Source organism: Podarcis raffonei, chromosome 8 (genome assembly GCF_027172205.1).
Source record: "Podarcis raffonei isolate rPodRaf1 chromosome 8, rPodRaf1.pri, whole genome shotgun sequence".
Lineage (NCBI taxonomy): Eukaryota > Metazoa > Chordata > Lepidosauria > Squamata > Lacertidae > Podarcis > Podarcis raffonei.
In genome coordinates, this window is record NC_070609.1 from 45,614,380 (window position 1) to 45,635,330 (window position 20,951).

The 20,951-nt window shown below is 41.1% G+C and overlaps 1 protein-coding gene across 2 annotated transcripts in view; it reads right to left on the reverse strand.

Moving 5' to 3' along the window:
* Window positions 1–928: 928 nt before the first annotated feature.
* Window positions 929–20,951, reverse strand: part of CDH11 (cadherin 11) — a 113,855-nt gene continuing 93,832 nt past the window's right edge. For both annotated transcript variants that reach the window (XM_053399640.1, XM_053399639.1), the window contains exons 10-13: window positions 18,134–18,255; window positions 17,096–17,213; window positions 2,972–3,223; window positions 929–2,285 (exon numbers count right to left, since the gene is read on the reverse strand). In XM_053399640.1, coding sequence (XP_053255615.1) covers window positions 1,789–2,285; window positions 2,972–3,223; window positions 17,096–17,213; window positions 18,134–18,255 — 989 coding nt within the window. In that variant the 3' untranslated portion in view covers window positions 929–1,788. The remainder of the gene's footprint in view (window positions 2,286–2,971; window positions 3,224–17,095; window positions 17,214–18,133; window positions 18,256–20,951) is intronic.

The following is a 20,951-nucleotide window of genomic DNA, read 5'->3' on the forward strand; positions in this document are numbered from 1 at the left end:
AATTACCATAAGCAATGCAGCTCTTGCCAATATTGGCATTCTTCACTGCCAGTTGAAGACAGAAGCAGCATTTATCCCCCTGTCCAATCTCCTCTGGGACATTAAAAATGGGCTTTGCTGATGATATGGTTGTTTTCTATATTACATTTTCAGACCTCTGGCCTTCCCCTACTAGCTATCTAAAATCTAGCTTGCTTACATTTGTTTCCAGATGTTAAACAAATAGATGAACATAATCTGGTCTGTTGTCTAAACTAATCCAGAACTAATCTATAGTCCCTTTTAAAATTGATTAAATCAATACATTGAAAATATTAAATAAAAAAGCTATGTATTTATTTTTCAATGTTTTATATTCTAAACATTGAAGCAGCAATACCTGCCCGGCGAACTAAAATAAACAACTACTAAAATATCAAAGCACTAATTAATATATTTCTTAGGTAGAAGTTGGGTAGAAAATTGTTAGTGGGCATGCGTCCCCAAATTGGGTCAGGCTGAGATTTAAGTCTCTTGCAGTCCACAGAAGGCTAAAATGGATAGTCAGCTTAAAAAGCACTGAGTAAATTATAAGTACAGTGCATGCCTGCACATTTATAAAGTCATTTGTGAGACTGTCAAGAGGAAAGATAAATGCATATAACAGGGCAAAAATACTTAGGAAAACTGAACTGAATCCAGAGCTGACTCATTTTACATTTAAGGTGCTACTGCATTCTTGGAGCAGCTGCCAGCTTGCCAGTATTTCACTAAAAAACAACTTGTAATTGATTTTAAATAATCACTTAACAAGACATCTTGAACTACAAACGCATAATAAATAGGGCTATTAAAAGGTCAAATGGGTAGTGAGGGGAGATATACATATGTAAATGGAGCATTAGAAACAACACTTTCCCTTTAAATTTTTAATAAACAAAACCAGAAGTAAAAAAAGAATCATTTTTTTTTATTTCAAAGTCTGCTTCATATATTGAAGCGCATATTAAAGCAACAGTACAATGTTCATAAAATATAAGTGTGATGTAACATTTCTTACATGTCAGAATACTGATATTTGTATGTATACTAAAAATAAGAACTTTAAAATTGTACAAATAGATACATTTAAAAATGACATAGAAATAGGGCGCCTCTCACTGCAACAAGACAGAGTTTTATATCTGGCACGTATTAGATTAAGATGAAAGTATAAGCAAAAAGATTTACAAGAGTCAGCAGAAACAAGTCGGATGCTCAAGAGACATTATAATTGTACATTGTCCTGTACATACATCATATGTGTTTAAGCTGGCTGAATATTATATATTTCAAGTTTAAAAATGCACTACATACGGAGTGTCCATAGTTTAAGGCGAAATTACAGCTCAGAACTGTTATCCTTTCTAATTTGTGGAAGCTTCTTTGACATAAAAGACTTAGTTGTTCATCATACATACAAAGATTGCCCGATTGTAGGATGATTTTTTATTTTTATTTTTTAAAAAGAGTTTCCCTTCACTTAAATATTTTGTATTTCACAAGTGGTTATTTTTGTCCCCCTTCTAGTGAAGTTGATAACCAACTCCTATATTTGCCTTTTGCATGAAAAGGTTCTTCACAGTATTTACCACTTTTTCTTAACATCCGTTTTTAATTTAAGGACTCTCCTGAACCCCACCAAACCAAAAATGCTTTATACGAACCTTTTCTTGTTTTATTTTAAAAAAATACCTGCTTACATTTCCTCTGATTTCTTTTTCTCAGAACATTAGACACAGTTCTTAAGGCCAAATTTTAACTTTATTGTTAAGAATCGTCTTCAAAAGTGTCTTTGGAGCCATATAAGTCTGCTAGTTTCTTAAAACGAGGTCCCCAATTTTGTAGATAGTCATAGTCCAAATCGGAATCTGTCGTTGCTGACTCCAACGAGCTAAGTGAACCAGCCACTGAGCCTCTTCCTTCATAGCCATAGATCTGGATAGAGTCATAGGGAGGAGCTGTTGGGTCATTGTCTGCTTCTTGTATTCTTGTGTTGATAAAGTCATCAACATCAACACTGTTTGGAGCAGGCCGAAGCCCTGGCCGTGGCATGTACTGGTACTCCGGCTTTATGTCTTTGCGAGGAATAAATCCATTGATGCCGTCGGGGTTTTGCAAAGTAGCAATGTCAAAAGCTTCAGTGTCTTCTTCCCCGCCACCTTCATCATCATAAGTAATGATATTCTCTCGAACATCTTCTTCTTCAAAAACAATAAGAGGTTCTTTCTTCTGACGTTTAAGTGTTACAAATAACACTACAATCACTGATGGAGGAAATGAGAAGGTTATTATTATTATTATTACTAAAAAGCAAGTGAAAGAAGCAATCTTCCTGTGCACTGGGCAAATCTTAGAATAACAGGCAGAAATACTGGGTTGAATCCAAAGATTCCATTCCATTCACATAATGAGCTTCTGTTCTAAGAAAGTGAGTTCTGCTTATGGAAGGCCTTCTTTTGTCCTTCCATTCACAGAATTCTTCTGTGCATGAAAAGCCTTTCTGTGAATAGAACAAAACTTTTGGATCTAATCCATTTTGAACAGAGATGTGCAGAGCCCACTGCAGGGTGAATTTGTATTTTAACAGGTTAATTTCCCATATGCCTGCTGGATGTCTGGAAAACAATCTGAGCTCCTTTCTGGATTTGAAACACACCAGGCACTGACACCCTGATCGGGTGCCTTTATGAGCCCTCTCCGTCAAGGGGATGGTGGAACTCCTGAGATTATGCTGGAAATCTTGAGACTTTAGACACTAAAGGCACATGGTGCCTGTTTGGCACTACAAAAAATCAGGATTCACCAAGATGTGGCTGCTGTGCTGTGCTCAGTTTGGTGTATACTTAGTTCAACATATTTTTGTAGGATCACACACTGTATTTCGATGGAGAAGGGAGAAGGAGGAGAAGCAAGAAAAGGGAGAGGAAAATAAATGTTAAGATTTCCTTACCTAACAAAATGACAATACAAGCAAGGATGGCAATTAAAGCTCCAGTGCTAAGTCCGGCATTGAGGACATAGGCTTCTGGGTTGCAAGAGATTAATTGTCCATTTCCATCGCAACCACACACCCGGATTGTGAGTATGTTGGTACTGCTCTGTGGCGGGTTCCCACCATCACTTATCACGATGGGCAGAGAATACAAATCCTTTGTCTGCCGGTTGAAGCTTGTGCGTTTCGCATAAACACTTGCTGTGTTATCTGTTGTAAATAAGATAATGATCATTATAAGGCTTATTCCAGCACCAGCCCTTTTGTCCAAAATAAACACAGAACTTCGGTCCTAATGGCATGACAACATTTTAACATTATGTCTTCTGCATATTGTCATGCTCTCATCATTTCAGTTATTTGAGAATAAAATGCAGTGGTGAAAAGAACAGAAAGTGGGTGAAGAAAATAAAACACATAACTTTGCTCATAATATTATGGACACACCCATTTATGGGTATTGATTACTGCACAGAGCTTGTAAAATGTGAGACATGCATCCCTAAATGGCAGGGGTATGAAAGAGACACATACCAAGAAAATCTGTCAATACCAAGGTAAATCTGTCAATTTTGGTTCCTTTCAATTTCTATTTAATTCTAATTTTGAATCCTGGTCTCCACATTTCCACATCCATTTGTGAATTTATCTTACTTTGCACATTTTGAAATGCTTTTTTCCCCTAGTACACACATTTTTGTAAAGCAATTTTCCATAATACAAGGCATTTATGAATGTTATATTCACAAATATGTGCATTTTTGTGCACATTACTTGGCATGAGAACTGTAGTGAAAAAAGAGAAAAGCAGGGAACTTGAAGGGTGGTTCTGTTTTCACATTGTTTGAGACAGTGCAAATTAGTTACATTTGCCTCTGAATCAACTTTCTGCCCCATCCCTTGTCAAAAATCACATGTCCAATGTTAGGAAGCTTCAGTCAGTAATTTTTCAGGCAAAAAATACACGTCCCTCCTTTGTAAGTCCTTTAATACATAGTTAAGGTGGGGAGTAGTATAATACTTGGAGGCTCATCCCTGCCCTACACATGTTCACACTCTGTGCAATTTAAAAACCTGAAAAGGTTGGATTTGCAAAGATGTGGAGCAAGTCCCATCTGCATGCAAGTAGGCTATGTTCAACTCTCAAAAAAATGCACATAGATCAGAGAAGAGGCATATTTATTTGAATCGTTTATATGCTGCTTCTAAAAATGAAACTTTACTCAGGGCATCTTCCAGTCAGCAGAATAAAAATCTCTTAAATCAGTATATTTAGAAACAAACAGAAACAAAACAAACAAATAAAAGTCATATACAACAATCCCAAATAAGCAGAATGAAACTATTTCTAATCCTGATGGGGGAGAAAATGTTACAATTTAAATAGACAATAATACCAGTTTAAATATTCAGCTCCTAATTTGACCAAAGGCACACTTGGGGAAAATAATCTTTAACATATATTCTATAGATATGGGGTCACCACTGAAAAAGCCCTGTGAGCAAGGCATCAGTGGCTGATCTTAAACCCTGGGCAGAGTCAGGCAATCCTTCAAGTAACCAGATCACAAACTCTTCATGGTTCCTCAAGTTAAAATCATTACTTTAAACTGCTGGCCCCCCACCGATCCGGAAGACATCCATGACTTGATCGTTAAACTTAAAACAGGGAAAGCGCCTGGACCAGACCTGATCCCGGCTGAAGCTATAAAATACCACGCGGACTGGTGGGCCAAAGCCCTGGCAACCATCTTCGATGCCGTTAACAACTCTGGAATGATCCCAGAAGTATGGAAGGACGCTGTTATCGTTCCAATCCACAAAAAGGGCTCACCAGATGACCCGGGGAATTACAGAAATATCAGTCTGCTCTCAATAGTGGGGAAACTGTATGCCCGCTTCCTGTTGAACAGACTTATTCAATGGGCCGAAGAGAAAAAATTAATTGGGCCCGAACAAGCTGGATTCCGCCCAAAACAGTCAACAATAAATCATATTCTAATTTTACAGCATCTTGCCTGGAAATATTCCACCCCAAAGGGTGGCCAACTCTGTGTGGCATTCAGTATACCTGAAGGAGCGTCTCCACCCCCATCATTCTGCCCGGACGCTGAGGTCTAGCGCCGAGGGCCTTCTGGCGGTTCCCTCATTGCGAGAAGCAAAGCTACAGGGAACCAGGCGGAGGGCCTTCTCGGTAGTGGCGCCCGCCCTGTGGAATGCCCTTCCAGCAGATGTCAAAGAGATAAACAACTACCTGACATTCAGAAGACATCTTAAGGCAGCCCTGTTCAGGGAAGTTTTTAACGTGTGATATTTTACTGTATTTTTGGTTTTTATGGAAGCCGCCCAGAGTGGCTGGGGAGGCCCAGCCAGATGGGCGGGGTATAAATAATAAATTATTATTATTATTATTATTATTATTATTATTATTGACCTAAAGGCAGCATTCGATAGTATCTCCAGGAGCATCCTCTGGGAAAAACTCACCCGCTGGGGCATCGACAGAAGGCTTCTCTGGCTAATAATCAAACTCCATGAGAACTCAGCGGCTAGAGTGAGACTCACCCCGGAGGGCGATCTCACCAATTCAATTCCCATTAACAGAGGTGTCCGACAGGGTTGTATATTGGCTCCATTCCTGTTTAATTTGTTCATAAGCGACATGAGGACTCCCCTAATAGAGGCTCAAGAAAGGATTCATGCACCCCGCCTAGCACTTTATCGCTGCCCTTTGTTACTATATGCGGATGACGCAGTCATCCTTTCTTTTTCTAGAGTAGGTCTTATGAGGGCCTTAAAATTTTTTGGATCATATTGTAACGCAAATTCCCTTACAATTAATTATGAGAAATCTAAAATTCTAATTTTCTCAAAGAGCCGGAAACTCCATAATTGGAGAATTGATGGGAGAGTCATCGAACAAGTCTATAGATTCCAATACTTGGGAGTTTGGTTACAACATAACCTTAGATGGAAGGCCCATGTAGCCTATGTTACAAATAGAGCCAAAGCTATCTCCTTGGCGATCTTGCGATTTTTCTTCACCGATGGGGCCCTTCATATCCCATCGGCGTTGAAAGTCTTCAAGGCCAAGGTGATCCCGACAATTGCTTATGCCATCTCAATTTGGGGGACTTTTGTCAACTTATCCCACCTAGAGGTTATTCAAAATCAGTTTTTAAGAGGGATATTGAAACTGCCCAACTGTGTAAGTAATCCAGCACCACGCATGGAACTTAATATTGTATCCCTGGAAAACGCTCTGTGGAAGCACATACTTTGTCACTGGTTATCTCTATGGCACAATCTCCCAAACTTGTACTTGATACAATGCATGTGGAGAGATGATTTCCAGAGCCCATGGGTAATAAATTTACAACTGAAAATTATGGAAATGGGAATCTCCCCATCCAAATTACTAGAGCAGGATATAGTTCCAGCTAAAAGAACAGTAACCTGTAAACTAGAGGAGATGGACTTGCAGCAGAAAATGGTCTTGGGCAATGGTACCTGCTCACCTCTAAACCTTGGTTTATTACCCCTCTTAAGGCTCCCAAACTATTTGAATTCCTTAACTTCTTCGGCTCATAGCTATGCCTTTGTAAAGGCAAGATTCAACACCTTCCCATCGAACGTGCTGAGAAATAGATTCTCCAATGGACAGATATCGCTCTTATGTGATTGTAATTGTGGGGCACCGGAATCGTTGCATCACATAATTTTTGATTGTGCATTTCACTCATCGGCCAGGAGCAAGTTTCTTGCTCAATATCTAAAGGGAATTGCCGATGATACGAATGAAGCCAAACTGAGATATCTATTAAATGATGATGACCCCCTAAGATCACTCATGGTTGCCAGATTCTTGATCAGCATTCTATCCCTAAAGAAGAGAAATGGACTCCTGTGCGGCTCGGATAATCCCTCTAAACTATGATCTATGTTTTAGGATGTAATTAGGTGATATCACCATTATTTATTATTATTTAATGGTGGCCACTAGATGGTTTTACAAGAGATTTACAAATGATGGGCATGATGGCTACCCCCAGGATCAGAGGCAGTATGTCTCCATGTACCAGTCATGGAGGTAGGAGTGAGCTTTGTCCTGTTTGTGGGCTTCCCAGAGGGAAGCAACTCGACTTGACTTGACTTGACCTGACTTGACCTGACTTGACTTTACCTTAGCAACTCTGAGAAATTAGATACTGGACTAGACAGGCTTTTGGTCTGATCCAGCAGGGCCTATACCTGCTGAAGCTTCTGGTTCACCTTTAAAGGCAGACTCACAAAAAGTACATTTTAGTAGACTACAGTGGTACCTCGGGTTACGAACTTAATTCGTTCTGGAGGTCTGTTCTTAACCTGAAACTGTTCTTAACCTGAGGTACCACTTTAGCTAATGGGGCCTCCCGCTGCTGCCGTGCCGCTGCCACGTGATTTCTGTTCTCATCCTGAAGCAAAGTTCTTAACCCAAGGTACTATTTCTGGGTTAGCAGAGTCTGTAATCTGAAGCGTCTGTAACCCGAGGTACCATTGTATTCTGTATGTGATCCCCCTCCCATGTCCATTGGCTCACCCCACATTTGTATCTATAGTTTGCATGTCATTTAGGAAATGTACCTCATTTCAAAACATACATTACTAGGTACTCTCTACCACATCAGATTATTTATCACCTACCCTCTAGTGTTCTCGTACCTTTATTGGAAAGGTCTCAGGGAGGGGATCTTTTCCATCACATACCTGATTTCTTTAACTGGAGGTGCCAGGGATTTAATTGGGGCTTTCTGTGGAATAGAATCTCCAGCTCTTCCTAATACAATCTTTGTTTTTGCTGAGAAACGAAATAGGTGTGGGGAATCTTTGGCCTTCCAAATGTTGCTGAACTACAACTCCCATCATCGCGGTCATTTGCCATGTTTGCTAGGGCTGATAGGAGTTCTAGATTAGCAACATTTGGTGGGCCAAAAGTTCTCCACCCCTGACCTGGAGAATCTGAGGGTATTATTTTAAGGGTGCCTCACTGGCTGAGAGCTCATCCCCCCATTTCAACATCATTATTTGTTGAAACATCCCTTATTTAGAGAAGCCATCCCGGTTTCTGATTTGATCCCAGAATGTCCAACTTTTCCTTAGGATGAAACTATTTTCATTGGAGAAATGTTGGAGGGTATGGAGTTATTTGACCCCCAAGCCATCTTAAGGAAATCCTGTATAGGGAAGTTTTTTAAAGTTTAATGTTTTATTGTGTTTTTATCTATGTTGGAAGCCACCCAGAGAGGCTGGGGCAACCCAGTAAGATATGTGGGTTATAAATAGTAAAATTATCATTATGGAATGGGATGTCCCTATTTTCATTGGAGGGTATGCATCAAAGCACTTAAATTTAAATCACCATTTCATGCATATGCCACTGAATAAATGGAACCCTTCAGACTGCACGGCAGTCTGCAGAACTATACCCTGAATTTAAGCTATGGTGTTGTCCTTTAAGTCATAGTAGTCAAAATGAAAATGACTCATGTGTTATGGCTAAATGGAGCTAAATACCTACCTAAATTTAGCTGTCAAAATAAATATTTTCCCTCTTTATATTTTCAGTGTATTGCCTTTGGCAGACATCATAGTATTCAAGCACTTGAAAGAAATGGCATTTATTCAGACATAATGTCACTGGGCATAATTCCAATAAAGCCAGTCCTGGAACTAAATTTGGCTCAACAAAGAAGCTAATTCGTAATGCTATCATTTCCTCAGACTTTATTTACTGTTTAAAAGAGGTGGGCCCAAGCCAAATATTACTGTAATTTTTTTCCACCCTGGACATGTGATTGTAATCAGATGTGGTAAGTTTATCAGTACCAGGATAAATATCTGTGGATTCCTTCTTTAAAAGAGGGCTGCTAACAGTGTGATTTCCTTTTTTCCCTTTTCAAAGGCCATGAAATCCTTATATGCGTACACAGGGGGGAAATAGCAATTCTAAATTTCATGGTTGTGCACTGCAAAAGGCATGTGATCCGCACAAACAGAGGTGTTAGATCAAGCATAAGTAACCTGCAGCTGTCCAGTTGTTGTAGGCTCCAACTCCAGTCAGCAAGTACATGTATTACTCCAAGGTCTATAATAATCTTAATTCTTGCATCCTCTAGAATCATGAAGTTGCCACTACTTTTATTATCCACTCTGAATGTACTGTAGGAGAAGAGCAGGGGGGGAAATCCATTCCAAACAACTTCAAACTCCATTAATGTTGTTTTTCTTTCAAAAGCACCAGCAGGTGGCTGCTATCTCCTGATCCGATCCTTCTTCATAGATTGGTTGCAGTTCTTTTATATGTTTATGGTATTTCCAGAAAGACTTATTTCCTCCTCTTTGATGCTCCTCTAGACACCTTGGGAAAAAGTCTGTGGGTTTGTTTATTCATTGAAATGCCCTTTCTTTTTCATTTTAAGCAAGTCAAAGGAAGTTTGGTATAGATTATTGAATTTTACCACCTGCTGTACAGCAGACCAAATATCATTGACTGTACTCCAACAACAACAACAAGAAAATGCATCAAAAAGAAAGCTCTCCCGAGGTCAGTAAGATAAGAGTGTGGTGGCCTGGGCATGCATGGAAGTCCACAGCTTGGGGCTGGCAGCTTTAGCACATTCACATCTAGGGTCCACTTCACAAATATCATTCCATGCTGCAGAAGTGGTCATTGTTGTTCACGTATGTCAGGATTCTCACAGTGGTTAGACGGACATCTGGATGTGGTTGGATGCAATTATCTGTTAACACTTCTGAAATGTCTAGTTGTAGGCTAGGAATGATGCAATAGTGGCTTCATAAGAGCAAAGCCATCATCATTTTCAGAAAGCATTTCCATAGTGTAGCTGAACTTCACACTAAAGTTGTTCAATTAACATGGTGCAATTCATATTTATTCATTCTTTTCTTTTTGTTTTCTCTTCTCTTCTTTTCTAGTTTTTGTGTGAATAATCGCCTTCATGCTAGTTAATGGAAGAAGATAGGGCTAGATCTAATGAGCTTACAAGAGCCAAACTTTGGGATGAACTTCTTGCTGGTAAGACCAATAAAGCAATGCCCTAGACAGGTGATTGGCTTTTCCTTGATGGAAGTCTTCAAGTAGAGGCTGAATTGGGGATCCGATGCATTAGTGATGCTCTAGCTCTGGGTTTTCAGCATTGCAACTAGAAGCCAACAAGGACTCCTCCAATTCTACGTTTCTATGAATTTTGCCACCAAACAAATTATTATTATTTTTAAATAATATTTATTACTTTTAAAGATTACAGAAAAGGAAAAGAGAAGGAAAAAGACAAGAGAGAGAAAACAAAAAAAGAAAAGAAACAATACAATACAAGATATAAACAATACAAAACACAACCTAAACACATTAAACTAAACACATTAAACTAAACTAAACAAAACCCTAACCCACCCTAACCCTAAACAAAACAAAACAAAAACCATTTAAAAACATACATCACACCTTTTCCATACTCTATCTTTCATTCCCTTGTTTCCTCGACTTCCTCTCACCTCCCTTTTTGTATTCCACTTCTATTAATTGTTTCAGCAAATCCTTTCCATCTTTCTCTATTTTCTATCATATTATAAATATCTTAACATATTTTTTAACCTTATTTTTCATTAAAACTAAAATACTTATATATGCTTAACTCCTTATAACATTTCTGCTAAGGCCATAAAATTTCTTTCCACCATTTTTATATCACTCATTAATTTTACAGTATTTCTATATATAAACTTTAAATTCTCCAATCTTCTTCCACCATCTCCTCTCCCTGGTTTCGGATTCTGCCAGTCCTTTCCGTCGATTCCATATAGTCCATCAACCTGGAGATCTTATGTCTGAGGCTCTTAACTCTTTTCCAGGTCCCTTCTGCAGGTCTTCTTCATATTCGTTAATGCCAAAGAGCAGATCTCGGGAAGACTCCAACCTAAAAATGCTTTTATTCCTTCTGGACAGGTCAGCCAAATTTCCATAGTTGAAGCTAAGGTCTATAAGGTGTTTCATGACATGTTTCAAAATTCCTCCAAATCCAAAGGCCCCCAGAACTCCAAACTCCTCCAGACCCAAGTCCATGTCCCAAAAGTCAGTTAATCCCTGCATAGAGGGATCTTTCCAACTTTCCTTCTTCCGTCCAAGCCGGGATTCAATCCTCAAAATCTGGCTTTTTCTAGTTTCAATCATAGAAGGCCTCAACTTGTAATCCTCAATTTGCTTCTGTAAGACTGAGGATCCCGCTTGTATTACTTTAGGCTCAACAACCACAGCTTTCTCTTTCTCCTCCACAATTTGTCCTGCCAAAGTAGATTCTTGTACCAAGTCCTGAATTATTTCTGTATTGGTGCTCACTTTTTGTCTCCAATTAGTCACTTTTTGTTCCAAGTTGTCAATTTTAAAAGACATGTCATCCATCTTCTTATGAAGCTGTTCCAACGGATAGCTTATCTTACATAATACCATCACAATGGCTTCTCCTGTCAACATTTTAAATGGTCCAAGGTCAATCTCTGGTTCTCACAATTTCTTATCTTGCAGCCGGTGATTCCCCAGCTACACTCCTGTAACAGTTTCAAAGGCTCCCTCTAGAGGGAAACGGTCTCCACTTGTATCAATCCTTTCAAACAACTCAAGCCATAAAGATAGTTTCAATTTTCAGTTACTTTTCCTCCTTTTTAAACGCAGAAGAGGACAATGGAAACAGTATCTTTCTCTTATTTAACTAGCTGTCAAAAATGTTCTGTTCGCAGTCAATGAACTCTCCCAAAACTTCACTCTTTCTGGCAGCCCTTTTCCAGGTTCAGAGCAGTGGTAATTTGGTTTTTCACTCTCTCCTGCAGGCTCGCTAAGTCCAAAATTTCCCCCCTCTTCTCCTGCTTCCAAGGGGGGTTTTGTAGTTTTAACCGATGGAAATTTAATCCTTTGCCAAAAGCTTTCAAAGACTTTAGCTTATAACGTCTTTGCTTCAATCTATTTACAAAAGAGGAAGGCGGACTTCCTGTTTAAGACCTTCCCGTTTCGGTGCCAAATTAAGGTATTTAAAGATCCAATTTTCCGTTCTACTCACGGGTAGTTGTTTAAAATCCAATTGTCCACAGGAAAAAGTCAGCGCTCTCCGGCAACAGCAATGCGGCTTCACTCCGTGAAAGAAGCAGTCAATTCGAAGCACCGCACCACTCACCCCACATCGCTCCGGATCCCCAAAACAGGGTTTCCCCGCGAGTAGGGGAGGCGCAGAAGGTGCCAGCTGAATCCCAAGTTCACAAGCTTCTCCCGCTTGTGATTTCAGAGGGTCTCCGCCTTCGCCATGGCGGTCAGACCCTGCTTTCCACGGAGCAAGTTCCTCCCGATCGGAGGAGCCAACCCGGAAGTCTGCCACTAAACAAATTAGGCCACATTGATAAAAGTAAAAAACCATAGACAATTCATTATGGTACAGTTCTCTAACCATCCTTAAAGCCTTCCAAAGGAATTCACATGCTTTGTCTGTGTATGAAACAGCATCATATAATACTCTTTGTTTTTTATATAAAAAAATCAATAATGCTTGGAAATCATTTAATAACTGTTTATATAATATATTGTGGGTTTGTGTCTGGATAGAGTAGTCACTGTTCCAGGAGAACCTCAACATAATTTGCTTGTTTTTTGTTGTTTGTAACAGAACAGCAACTCTACATAGCTGCTAGGACTTGCTACCCAGGCAAGACTAATGTTCCAACAGTTTACACCAGATACCTTTAGGTCAAAGAATAACTGAAATCTCTCTCTCTCTCTCTCTCTCTCTCTCTCTCACACACACACACACACACACACACACAGAAAAAGACAAAGAGAGCATTTTGCTCATAAGAGTATGCCCATCTAATCCAGGATCCTGTTCCCTTAGTGTCCATTCAGATGCCCATGAGAATCCAACAAGCAGAATCCAAGTGCAACAGTTCTTTCCTCTTCTGCAACTCCCACAAACTGGTGTTCAGAGGCACTCTGCCTCTTACAGTGCAGGCAGAATACAGCCACAGTGGCTTTTGTCATTCTTTCCTATTGATAAGCATTCCCCCACCCCAGTTTGGAATGATGTATGTCCACTCCTGAAGGGTTTGATGGCTGAAGATGGTTATGTACACATTAGATTCCTGAAAAGCTGCAAGACACTTCTGCTGCATGGCAGAGACCCATGCAAGATGACATTATTATTTTTTTGTTCCTTCTTGCAGCATTCCTGAACATACATTTAAGACACAGGGCTAAAAGCACATGTTTTTTCTCATGTAAGCATGCTGACCAGTAAAGGCTAAAGGGGCACTGCTACTGCAATGGAATTTCTGCTACCCATTATCAGTGAGGCCAGTGTCATGTACACAAGAATATGGCCTGACCATAAAACTGGTAAGAACCAGTTAAGGAAAAACCTAATAGCACAAGAAGGGATCTGCATGTACAACAACAACAACGTGTGTACAAAGATTGTGTCTGGATGAGAGATGGTGAGGAAAAGGGATGGCAGAAAGTGGCTTGGAAGAGGATGAAAAAGCCAAGGTGATGCATGTTTTGTCTGTACAGTGTGTGCCCTAATGGAAAGTCCTTGCAGACTCTCCCCTGTAGTACATTATTGAATAAAGTCTGACTGATTGGGAATTGGGTACGAGTCTGCATACCTGAACCCCAAAGGGGAAATTTCCGCCACAGTAGAAGGGAGTTAATTTTTGTATGAAGAATCCGTTTCAACTGACTTTTAATGCTGTGCCTCTGATCTTCCTGCAATACTGGTACATTCTGTCCCAAACTGTCATGGGAATTAAAAATGGTACCAGATGTATAGAGAGAGTGTGAAGTAAGAAGATGGTTGTCTATTAATATGATGCAATGTGAGTAAACACCCTGAATGAAAGCAGTGTTGTGCTTTATCACAGCATGAAATTACCCATTATCCCATGCTTTTCTATAGAACCAAGCTGGGCTTGAGAAAGCCAGTAACGCCACTGACTATTAACAGGATGTAAAATGTGACTTTTTTATTATTTCAATATGTAATTACTTTTGGGAAACGAGTAGAAACTCTATTAAATGATCATTATAGGATGGTATTCACTTTAAAAGTTCTGGCAGGGGCCTAAACATAGGAGTTTTCATTAACTGGTTTTGCAGTTAATAAAGCCATTTTTCTTTTAAAGTAGTGAATTCCTTAAGAGTGTGGAGGCATGATACAAAGATTACTCTGATTTACAAATGGTGGGAGGGGAGAAGGAGAAATTTTAAGTTATTTGACTTGCAAATCGCAAGACATTCTGTCACCGGGGAAAAAAGGTTACTCGCTAGAAGCCTTTAGAATTCCTGCTATTCACTTTGACTCTCCAGCTTAACCTTTTAAAAATACACGCACATACAAAGAATTAAATTAACTACACTGTGGATCCCCCCCTCCCGCACACATACACTCATGAAAATGACATGAATATATTAAAGAATTTATCATTTAGCTGGAGAATTGGTAAAGTAAATGAAAAGCTCATACCACCCCCCCAATCCAGATAAATTCAATTGACTTAAATTGTTGAGTTTTGTTTTTTATTAAAAAAAAACCAGAGTGCTGTCTGCTAAACTACTCAGTTGAAAAGATTATCAAGTATCTGTGTTAGGAATGTTATTCAATTCACTGCTTGTTTTGAGTGAAAACAATGAAAAAAAGAAAACCAGTGGTGCCAGCCCAGAGAATGAATAGCAGCTTGACACAGGTTAGCTGTAGTTCAGTTAATACATGACCCAACTAATGGTCCACGCCTCCCATAAACAACCCAGACATTAAGTGATTATTTGGATGGAAGCCAGTTTTTAAAATCTATAACTTCTAATGGGAGACATGCCATTAAACATTCCAAAGGCAATGCTAAATGAAAAAGTTGGACCAAGGTACAAGAGTTCATAACTACATAGTTGAAGGTAGTTAAATATGGTCTTGCCCCTTATACACTCAAAAGATCACTGCACTCTGAAGGGGGAAGGGGCTCATGAAGATACCATCTCATCAGGAGGTTCCTTCTGTACAGTATAGGAATTGGGCCCTTAGGATGCTGATGTTTGTGTGAAATAGCTTTGAGATGTTTATGGGGTATGAATTGTAAGAGATCAAGAAAATAAAAGTCAAAAGAAGATGGGGACCTCCTAGACTCTCTGCCTATTATAGGTCCCACCAGCCTGCCTTGAGAGAAATCATAGCTTAGCAACATATTTGGCATTCTTGTGGCCCCATGTTCAGTCCCTTTCCCTTGTATTTCCACTAGCTGCCTCGGGAAGCAGGAATGGTGTCAGTGGTTCCTGAGATTTTGTGTACCCTGATGTGATACAGTGTAATTGTACACTGTAGGAACAGATTTGTTTTATAGATTTTTATTTACACTACTTTGATGGTTTCAGGGTTTGAAGCAGTTTTTTAAAAAATATGGGGGGGTGTATTTTAATAATTAAATAAATATGTAATTTTGGGTTATAAGGGACCAGTGCTGCAACTTGGTGGTAAAGTTTCTCTATTTAGCACAGCTCTAAATTGGTGTTTATGCTTTTCTCTTCCTCTTTAACTGCTTTAACATAGTTAGTCCTTCCCTCTATTCCCCCTAACATTACAGGAGAAACGAATAGCAGGGATTTTTTTTTCTATAAATGGCTCAGGATCTAGAATCATAGGGTTGGAAGGGACCCCGTGAATCATTTTGTCTCAACCCCTGCTGTGCAGGAATACGCACCCATGACCTTGTGACCATGCAATTTTTAAAATATATGAAGTACAGGTGTGTGCATGGGGAGGGATGACTGTGGTTAACCCCATAACACATGAGGAAGCTTAAATCTCCTTCCCAAACTTTGATCCTGGTAAAAAACCCAATTGCCACCCATGTGCAGCAAGGAAAATGAAACTTCCAACTGGTGCTAGATTCCCAGAATTTCCCACCACACCAGTGATAATAACAATAATAACAATAGTGGAAAGAATTGCATAAGAACATAAAAGAAGAGCCCTGTTGTATCAGGCCAAAGGCTCAAGTCCAACATTCTGTTCACATAGGGACTAACCAGATGCCTTTGGGTAACCCTTAAACAAAACCTGAGCCCAACAGCACTCTCCCCAGCTGTGATACCTAAATAGTATTCAGAAGCACACTGCTTCTGACAGTGAAGGTAGAACACAGCCACCATAGCTGGCAGCCATTGAAAGCCTTATCTGCCATGAATTTATCCAATCCTCTTTTCATCATTGCCTCTTTGGGAGGTAAGTACCATAGTTCTTCTGCCCTTTATCATTTTTTTTTCTTTTAAAATTAATCCTCCCTCCTATTGGAAGCAACAGACCATTCTCCTACAATCTGATAGGCCCCAGCAAATCAGAAGGCTGCCATGTGACCATTTTATTCGTGTTAGCAGCCAGCGGCATAGCTAGCCACTCAGGTGCTGGGTGTGGCCCATGTATCATGCAGCTGGGGGCAAGACGAGTTGCCCATGGGGGCGGGGCACGCTGCATGCTGCCTCTCCACTGCCTCCCCCTCAGGGCAGGAGACGTGTGGCTCAGGCATGCTGTAGGCCCCCGCGGTAAGTGCTGGCCCCCACTGTGTGACAACCAGTGCTAGCCGTGTTTCGTTACATTTGTTGACTGAACTAAAAAGTTTCATGAGCCCATTTTTAAAAAATCATTTTTTGTGTATGTCATTTTGTCACCCCCCCTCAGTGATAACACCCAGAGCGGCCCACACCCCCTTCCTCCGCCACTGTTACCAGCTCAGAGATGATGCGCTAGCAGATGTTCCTGAAATCGTTACAGCACTTGCAATCCCAAGGCATTAATCTTATAGAGTCTATATTACATGTATTTATTAGGATAAATGCTGGTGGTGATGCGCTAAAGGAATGCCTCTGAACATTGTTTTCACATTTCACCCCACCGCCCATCCTTTGCAACAAGTCTCAGCCCCAGAGATGCGGGCATGGATAACTAAAGTGTTACAGTATGACATGATAAGAATAATTAGTTTGCTCCTGTCTTCACAAACCTCGGTTATCTCGGAGAGTAAAATTAGGCTTCTGGATCATATCAGGTGGCAACCCAAAGATAAATCTTGGGCCATTAGCTGCATCATCCTTGTCCTCTGCAGTAATTGTTAATAATGGCTGTAAAAGAAAGGCTCTTGTGAGCATGCAGTGCATCTAAAAAGTCATTCCTCTTCCCATCCCACCAAATTGGCTCTTGAGTGAAAATTGTGCAGCTTCCTTTAGGGTGCAATCTCATAACTATTGCCCAGCACATCTTACATCATAAGAATGTAAGCAGAGCCCTGCTGGATCAGACCAAAGTCCTTTCCTGTCTAGCAACCAATTTCACAAAGAGGCCCACAAGCAAGGTGGATGGGCAACTTTCTTCTTGCACTGTTGCTTCCCAGAAATTGGTCGTTCAGTGGCATTCAGCCTCTGAACCTGGATGCAAAAGGCAGCCATCATTGCTTGTAGCCATTGATAGACTTTCCCTCCACGAATCTGGCTAAGCCCCTTTTAAAGGGGAAAAGGCTACAACTCAGTGGTAGAACATCTGCTTTGCATGCAGAAGGTCCCATGTCCAATCTTTGGCATCTCCAGAGAGGGCTGGAAAAACCTTTTTGTGAAACCTGGAAAGCCACTGCCAGTCAATGTAGACAATACTGAGCTAGAACGAGCTGTGAACTGGTATAAAGCAGCTCTCTATATTCTAAAAGGGGGGGGGATGTGTGTGCTATAATTTTAACTACCTTGAAAAATATGAATAAAACTTAACCTGAAATCTTAACCTTTTTTTTTAAAGGCCTCAGATAGACAATATTGGCTCTTCTAAGAAACTTGGCAACAAGTTCTTTCCAAAAGGGATGATTTATGAGCTTCAAGCCTGTTATTAGAATACATTAGAGATGCCCTATGTCTTGGAGAACAGGATATTAACCCCCCAGAAGCCAAACCTATGTTAAATTGAATTTTCTTTGCTACTCTGCACTTAAGAAAAATGAACATCCTCATCTAATCTCTCCCACCCACAAATGAGAGGTTTGTGTGGCAGAGGTTACCTCATTGGTCTGTGGTTTCTCACAAACAACTGCTTCATAGGAATCTGCAAATTTTGGAGCATTGTCATTTACATCAAGGACCTTGATTGCTACTGGAACTTTGGCTTCCTGGTGCCGATTATCTACAGCAGTTATTTAGAAGAAAAAAAGTCACAACATGGGATAAAAACATAAGAAACAAAGTTAGCTGCCCCACCCACACAAATCCTATCCTTGACCATTGATATCAGGAGTAGAGTAGTAAATCTCTTTTCCTGCCTTTGCCTCAAAACCCAAAAGCCCTGTGGCTCCTTTAAGGCTAATAAGTTTTCTTAAGGCATGTTTACATAGACTAACATAACATAAAAACATAATTTCTCAGGAGTCTCTCTCTCTCTCTCTCTCTCTGTGTGTGTGTGTGTGTGTGTGTGTGTGTGTGTGTGTGTGAAATAGCCATAGTGTTAGCCTGGACATTCAATTCCCTGCAGAGCCACAAAGCATGCTTGATGAGTTTTCTGCTGCAACCTAACTAACTTCAAAGAGCAGATAAAAACAAATATAATAATAATACTACCTGGGAATGAAGGAATGCATTAATTCAGGTTGTTAGTCAAGATGTGGAGGTCACCCAACTCTCACAAGTTCAGAATGTCCCATTAGCAGGAACTGTTGGTGAGGAGGGATGGTGCTGTGCACTGGGCCTCCTACCACCAAAGTTGCTGCCAGTTACTAGGACAGGAGCAAATTGGTGAGTGATCAGTGCTTTGTGGGCATATCAGCCCACACAGTGCTGAGCTCCTCACTGACATGCCCCTCTCCTAGTAAGCAGCAGTGACTCCATTGCTGGGAGGTCAGGTGCACAGTGCTGTTCCCTTCTCAAAGACCACTCCTGCCCTTCAGGAGACATCAATAGGCAACAAGAGCTGAATGGGATTAATGATTCTTGGGAGAAACAAAAGTTTGCCCATCCCCCCCCCCCAGAGGTTCAATACATTAGGAAGCTTTTCTTTTTTGATGTTTGTATACATAAAACAGCTTTTTTGTTCATGTGAGACTGTATTGGAGCAGAATAAATATAGGTCAGGTAAAGGTAAACGGACCCCTGACCATTAGGTCCAGTCGCGGATGACTCTGGGGTTGTGGCGCTCATCTTGCTTTATTGGCCGAGGGAGCCGGCGTACAGCTTCCGGGTCATGTGGCCAGCATGACTAAGCCGCTTCTGGCGAACCAGAGCAGCACACGGAAGCGCTGTTTGCCTTCCCGCCTATTTATCTACTTGCACTTTGATATGCTTTCGAACTGCTAGGTTGGCAGGAGCAGGGACTGAGCAACAGGAGCTCACCCCGTCATGGGGATTCTGATCGGCAAGCCCTAGGCTCTGTGGTTTAGACCACAGTGCCACCCGTGTCCCAAAATACAGGTCAACTGGGTTCTAATTAGAGCTATATGCAAATGGCCTCTTAATATTCTCAAATTTATGCCCCATTCCATTCCCAATAAGCACTCTGGCACAAAGTTTTGTCCAGTATCTTCTCTGTGTGATGGGCTCATGGAAAAAAGCTGCCCCATGAGCCTTTGCTGCAGGGTGGAGGGGAAGCCTGTATAAGGCTGATTCCCCTGGAGCTCAGAGCCATTTTGCTTTGAGAGCTTTCCGCCTGCCCACCCTCGGGTTAGAGCCTTCACTGAGCAATTTTGGGTCATTGGTTGACAGGGCTGGAAAGGATTTTTTTCTCTCTCAATCTACTACAGTGGTACCTCTGGTTAAGAACTTAATTCGTTCCAGAGGTCCTTTCTTAAGCTGAAACCGTTCTTATCCTGAGACGTGCTTTTACTAATGGGGTCTACCGCTGCGTGCACGCCTTCGGCACAATTTTCGCTCACATCCCAGGACAAAGTTCACAACCAAGAGCAGCTACTTCTGGGTTAGCGGAGCTCGTAACCTGAAGTGTGCATAACCAGAAGCGTTCGTAACCAGAGGTACCACTGTATTGGCACTTGGTCGGGGTTTTCTTCACCTCAGTGAAATTACAACTTCCCTTTGTTTATATGAGGGCGGAAATGGCATTGGTCAGAATCAACATAGTACAGGGGTCCCCCCATAAGGTGCCTGAGGGGAGGATTGACTATGACAAACCCAAGCGGAGGTTCGGTATCTGCCTTGTTGGAATCTGCACTCCGGTCCCCCAGTGAGACCTTGCTTGCTTGGCTTGCACCACGGCAAGGTTCAACACTGGCCAACTCCCATCATACAGGTTTGGAGCGATCCAAACCCAGTGGATCCATTCTATCAACATGAGCTTGTGGAATGATGAACTGATCCTGGAACTCAATGCCATGCCAACCCTTGCCCTGCCTGCTGCCGTCAATAAAGGTTTGGCCTGATTTGGTTGTACAGTCTGGCTCTCATGGGTCACATAGTGCACCTGCCTGGGCAATCATGGATAAAGAAACTGGGTAACATTTCACTGAATTTCTCTAAGGGTAAGTTATCCAGCAGTTTCTTGTGGGTTAAGGCTCCCTGTTAGTACATTTTCTTTCTCCCCCATTAAGAACGCTCCTCCAAAGTTCATTTCTTGCCATAGGCACCAACTCCGATGGGCTGGAGCAGTTTCAGCCCCCCAAATATACAAGGGTACCTCAGGTTACATACGCTTCAGATTACATACGTTTCAGGTTACAGACTCCGCTAACCCAGAAATAGTGCTTCAGATTAAGAACTTTGCTTCAGGATGAGAACAGAAATCGGGCTCCGGCGGCGCTGCAGCAGCAGGAGGCCCCATTAGCTAAAGTGGTGCTTCAGGTTAAGAACAGTTTCGGGTTAAGTACGGACCTCCAGAAT